Source organism: Chinchilla lanigera, unplaced genomic scaffold (assembly GCF_000276665.1).
Source record: "Chinchilla lanigera isolate Chin_1 unplaced genomic scaffold, ChiLan1.0 scaffold00106, whole genome shotgun sequence".
NCBI classification, from domain to species: domain Eukaryota; kingdom Metazoa; phylum Chordata; class Mammalia; order Rodentia; family Chinchillidae; genus Chinchilla; species Chinchilla lanigera.
Window position 1 is genome coordinate 6131104 of NW_004955507.1, and position 6000 is coordinate 6137103.

The following is a 6000-nucleotide window of genomic DNA, read 5'->3' on the forward strand; positions in this document are numbered from 1 at the left end:
AAGATGAGATTGCTCACCTGATGACCACAGCAAGATACAGACTACAGGCCAAAATGGAGTGTGGTGGGGAGAGAGAAAGAAGGCATTTAAAGCAAAGGAAATACAACAACGGAGTGAAAACACAAAGAGCAACGGAATCAGTTTAGAAAAAAATGAGTTGAATGATCCAAAAGGCAGTAAATTAAAGCAGGGAAAGAAAAAAGGAAAATTTGAAATGACCAGATATTGAAAGAACCACTAAAAGTGATACACAGGGTTGTATAGGTAACAACTGTAACCTGGAATTGAAGAAAAGATCTGAAATTGAACAAAGGGAGTAAGACAGCCCAAGGACCAGCCCTAAAAACTTGAGTTGCCAAAATTTGACATGAAACTTAGAGCTAAGCTAGTTAGGAACCTAACAGGTAGGCTGTCAATATCCAGCAAAGTTTCTGATATGGTCACACAGATATAATTCCCTTATTGAACATAACTCATACTTCAGCACTCCATATACTAGAGGTTAGAAGTTTATTCCTCCAGTTGACCGAAAGTATACACCGGGTTATAGGAATAAAAAGGAGAATGAGTGGAAGTGGGGGAGACAATAAAGGAAAAACACCACTGTCCTAAAGGCATAGGCAGATGTTGGGCATAAATTCCCCAACCCCATTCTCTGTGGCAGAAGAATCTATCTCAGAAAAATTTCCTGGGAGATTAATTCTTGAGAACTATAAGCATTACGTTCATTACAAACACAAAAATAAAAACTTACCCAGATAAGTAATATTTTCAGCTAATTCACACCCATCAGCATCTTTGAAATATTTTACTGTTTCTTGATTATTGGCACCAAGCACATATGTCTGAATAGGAGCTAGTGAGGAAAACAGACACGACACCATACAGTTGTCAGATCTGCTTTGGAATATAAGAAATTCTTCCCTGTATAAAACGTGTTCATAGTGGGCTGGGGATATATCTCAGCAGGACAGTGCCTGCCTGCCAAGCAGAAGGTCGAGTTCAATTCCCGGTACTGGAAAAAACAAAACAAAACCAAAAAACCTCTAAAAAGTACTCATAGTAAAAATAGTCTGTGCATTCCCCTACAGCAATCCTAAATGTGGAACATACTTACCACTAACAATATCCTATATCTACCTTTATGGCCTGACAATTAGATGATGTCACTAGACCAAGGAAGTAGTATTTTTTTTTTCAAGTGGTATCTTAAGGTGCATGGTCAATGTATAATGAAAGTACAGAGCCAACATAGCTTAATGAAAAAATACTAACCCTGGAAAAAGGAAAGGACACATCTGACTGCATTTATTCAGTTCCTGCCAATCAAATGAGAATTATTTTCCTGGAACTAAAATGAACCGAATTCAAAATGTAAACATAGGGATTATGCATATATATCCTTTCTAGCTCAATGCAGAGCTCAGAAGGGAAATTTTTAAGTAAGTAAAAGGGGGAAACCACCCAGCAAGAACTGGAGCACTTGAAATTTTGTCAAAATCATATGTTAAGCAAAAAATAATTTCTGTACCTTTCTTGATGCCAGTCTTATACTCCTCCCATTCAGTATCTGAAGTGCAGCCAAAGAAATTTCCTACACACAACAGCAGCTAAAATGAGTTTTTTAAACAGACATATGAGATTGTTAAATATCAAAGCACTTCTTATCAATAGTAACATCCAGCTATTTATCTTACTTAATGGTCCCAAACCAAGTTTTTATTCATCATCAGTTTGCAGAATTTCAACAATTATTTATCAGCAATCCTGGCTGTTACTAATTCTATGAATTACTATATTTTGGCTCATTGTGTGTCAAATTCAAGTTGGGGAATGGGAATAGAGAATCAGGAAACTGAATTTTCCAAGCAAATCAGAATTTAAGGCCTCCTCAAATATTCCAGTCCCACTCCTCCACTTCATGGCTCTCCTTCTTTGAAATATACATCCAGTGATGGAGAAATAGGACTTGAAAGAACCCTTCTGTGAAATAAAATTATCCCCACTCCTTAGAATACTCTTCTGTATCCTAGATGTTTACAGTCTGGTCGGCAGCCACATATAACATTGACTGAGAGCTCTTTAGTTTGTGAAGCATTTGTACACATTATCTGATTTAATCTGCACCATATTCATGAAGTAGATCTGTACTTTCCAAACCCCAAAGATCAGAATCACTTCTGAAGGTTTTGTGAGCCTCTTTTCATTTTTTTATACAGTAATAAAGTAATAAGATCCAAATGCAAAAAGAGAAGGGTACTGTACAATAAACACGTCTCTTCCCCATCACTTCACAGCTACTGAGTTCTTATGTACATGAAAGAAAGTCAATCTAACAAAAATGGAGAGTCTGTGTTCAATTAAGAGCTTAACAAAGGAGCCTGAACTTTATTTCACTATGTTTGACTACACTCGTAAAATTAAATTCAGTAAAAAGGAATGTCTTACATCGAAGTCTCCACTTTTCTTCTGAATTGCTCGAACTCTATTGAATAAAACATCAAACTTTCCTTCAACATCTCCACAAGCCAAGCTGCAAACAACAGACAAACAGTATGGTGACTCAAGAAACACAAATGGGCCTGCCAGATTTGGTATGTCTGTAGTAGTCTTCTGGATTAGATAAATAAGTGCTCTAGTTGCTGTCCTTACAAGGTTTAGTACATGTAAGCTATTACTAACCACTGAGAAGCTCCACATGAAGGTCTCATCAACCCTCCAACTCACTATATCTAAATTTTAGGTTTTTATCTCCTTCACAATTGAGCCAGCTTCTTCTCATTCCCAAGTTTTATGGACAGGTCACCAATAGTCCAAAATGCCATCTAGTCACCAAGTCCCATCAAGCTCTTTTCCAACATTTTCCACATTCATTCTCTCCTTATTTCCAGTGCCTCTATCTTAGTGAAGGGGTTCAGTCATTCATTCAACAAACACATACTGACACATTAAGCTATGGGCAAAATTCTAAATACAATGCTAAGAATATGTGAGTAGTATAAAGAGGAGGAAGACTCTGTTAAATCCTCAAAGAGTTTACAATCAGGGTAGGGAAGATACTATGATAAGTTTATACAGAAAGGGCTATGACAAGAGGCATGAATATGGGGCGGGAAATAACATGCCAAGACGCAAGACTGGTAAGGCAAACTTGCTCCAAGTTGTGAAGTGGTTTCTACTATTTTTCAGCTTTTCTAATTCTGATTTATGGGGCATGTGGCTAGCTCAGTTGGTAGTGCATCAGACTCTTAATTCTGATTTATATGGTTTTCCTATTCTTACATCATTTCCTTAATATCTTGGTTTGTTTTTTTGGCTCTTTCAGCCATTTATTTCTCTAGTTTGTGTTCAATGCAAATCAATTCCATAACATAAGTTACTATGAATCAAAGCATAAATACACAAACACAATATTCAATCCAAACTGATGTGCAGCATTCAGATATGAAGCAAAAGGGAATGTTCATTCACACACAGAAGCTACACATTTATTTGATCTGGTTGTTCTTGTGTAGGTTTTTAAAGATGAGAAAAAATGACTTCAGTTACCAAGACCATTGTGCTTCTATTAGATACTGGAAGGAACATGTAAGCATCAGTGTGTGATCATGCTGAAACCTTCCAATATTGTTGATTTAATTACTCTCTCTGCCATTCCCTAGAAGATATTATCTCTCCTAGTAGTCCCACCCTACCACCCTGAGTCTAAATTTTTTCCCCCTCCTTCAGGGCTCAAAATATCTCTGAAACTTCGTTAACCAGTACAGAAAGTCACTCTCATCTCAAAATCTCAAAAGCCCATATAGCATCTCACAGTATGTGCTGTCATAAACTGTTAAATTTTTTGATTTAATTTCTGAGCACCAGTTCTTTTATGGAACCGTCCAGTCCCTATTAGTTACCAGCTCTTAACGCTCTCACAGGATCCTTCACTTCTTCTCCCATAGTGACTGTTATATGGAATTATAATTATTTCTGGGAGATGTAGTGTCCAGTTTGTACATCATAAGGGCACTCAAAATTTATTATCTACAGGCTGAGGATGTAGCTCCGTGGTGCAGTGCTTGTCTAGCATGTGTGAAGACCTGGTTTTGATCCCAGTGACAGAAACACACGCGCGCGCGCGCACACACACACACACACACACACACCCCATATATATATTTTTTTCATTTGGGCCTCTTTCTAATGTTCCCTATCCCGCTGAAGAAAAGAGATCTATAACTGAACAATCACAACTCACAATCAAATCAAACGGGCCTTACTGATTTCATCTCCTCAGTAAACCTTCACTTCCTTAATTTTCCTCATCATTCTATCTAATCCTATCTGGCCTCTACTTTTGCTCTAACTTATTTCCCCACTGCAGCCAGAATCACTGTCCAAAACGAAGATTTGATCATTCAGAGGAGTATAAACGTTTTAATGATTTCTCTAGCTTAACGACAAAAAAATATTTAAAAGGACTTAAACCCCATTTTTCTCAGGGAAACCTCCTCTGATTCCTACCATTAGGCCAAATACTACTACTATACATCCTCCCAGAACCATGTTACCACACCACTTTTGTAATTTTATCGTGTATCTGTACTCTTTGGTTAATACCTGTTTCTCTATACAAGCTCCACTAGAGCAGGAACTCCATCTGTGCAATGCTAAGCACTGCGCCTTGCACACCGCAGTTATTCAATAAATACTTGCTGAATGAAGAAAGTTCTCGCGGAACCATCTTCCCCTACACTTTCACCACCCCACTCCCCCGCCCTGAGTGCGCCAGGGCAAAGCTACTCTCTACCCTTTCTGTCAGTGTCAAGGGCCCATTAGTGTGCTTCAAATTTAGAAACATCTGGCTAATAAACAAATGATGCGAGGGGAGAAATGAAGAGGAGATGACGTGTCACAGGCCAGGACCGCACAAGGTGCAGGACCCCTGACTCCGGAAGCTTACGCCTCTTCCAGGGGTTGTCGCAGAAAAACCCTTCTCAAAGGCGAAAACCGCCTGCAAGAGACCGACTCCGGCCAGGCAAACATTCAGAGCAGCTCTGCGACCCCTTGACCCCGCCTCTCTTTACACACGCACACACGCACGCACTTCCGATTCAGGGTCACTCACAGGCGTAGAGGCTTCTGAGCCATTAGTTCCAGTATCCTTGGCTGGGACAGTCACCTACAATCCGGAACACGAACCCACGTTCCTAGGAAAACGCCACCGCGCTGCAATATGACGTCAGCATACCTTAGCCAATGAGAGTCCAGTATCTACGGAGAGCGCCGAGGCACAGAAATATTTTGGGCGGTTTGCCTCGAGCAGAATCAAGAAGAAAGGAAAGGGTTAGAGGGAAAAAGAGGAAATGACCAAAAGAAAACCAATTATAAATACCGCCCCCACCCCAAGCAATTGAAGTTAGTCAGCTACAAGTAATTTCCTGGCACAATGTCGAGCCCAAACCTAACCTAACCATGTTAGTTTAGTGAGTGAGGCTGACCCGTTTCATTCACGTTTTTTATAAAGTTTTAAACCTATTACACATTTAAGAGTAATGCCCATCACCTTGATTCAGTGTCAGCACGTTGTCAAACTTGTGCACGTTTTCCCTCAAAGTGCCCAAGCATTTTTTTCGCTGAGTCCTTTGAAAGTGCAGACATAATACCTCAGCATCTGTCTTGTAATAGGGACAACACTCTGTTGCTGTGGTGCATGCCTGTAATCCCAGCTCTGGAAGACCAAGACAGGAGGATCCTAAATTTGAGCCCAGCCTGGACAATTTAGGATGAAGACCCTGGCTTCAAACCCCAATACCAGGATTAAAAAAAAAAAAAAATCAGAATAAGAACATCATCGTTCTACATAACCACAATACTATTAACATGTCTAACAAAATTAACATTAATTCATAATATCACCTAAGACACATCCATATTTAAAGTTCTTCAGTTGTTTTCCCAGGTTGATTTTATACCTATGGTTTGTCTGCATTCAAGAATCAATTAGGTTTCACA

The 6000-nt window shown here is 39.3% G+C and overlaps 1 protein-coding gene across 3 annotated transcripts in view; it reads right to left on the minus strand.

Moving 5' to 3' along the window:
• The window catches only part of Cwf19l1 (CWF19-like 1, cell cycle control (S. pombe)), a 30061-nt gene extending 24859 nt beyond the window's left edge, over positions 1-5202 (minus strand). For 2 of the 3 annotated variants that reach the window (XM_005407688.1, XM_005407687.1), the window contains exons 1-4: positions 5114-5202; positions 2449-2533; positions 1532-1610; positions 755-856 (exon numbers count right to left, since the gene is read on the minus strand). In XM_005407688.1, coding sequence (XP_005407745.1) covers positions 755-856; positions 1532-1610; positions 2449-2533; positions 5114-5136 — 289 coding nt within the window. In that variant the 5' untranslated portion in view covers positions 5137-5202. The other variant, XM_013506213.1, reaches the window with a different exon arrangement.
• Between the last annotated feature and the right edge of the window lie 798 nt (positions 5203-6000).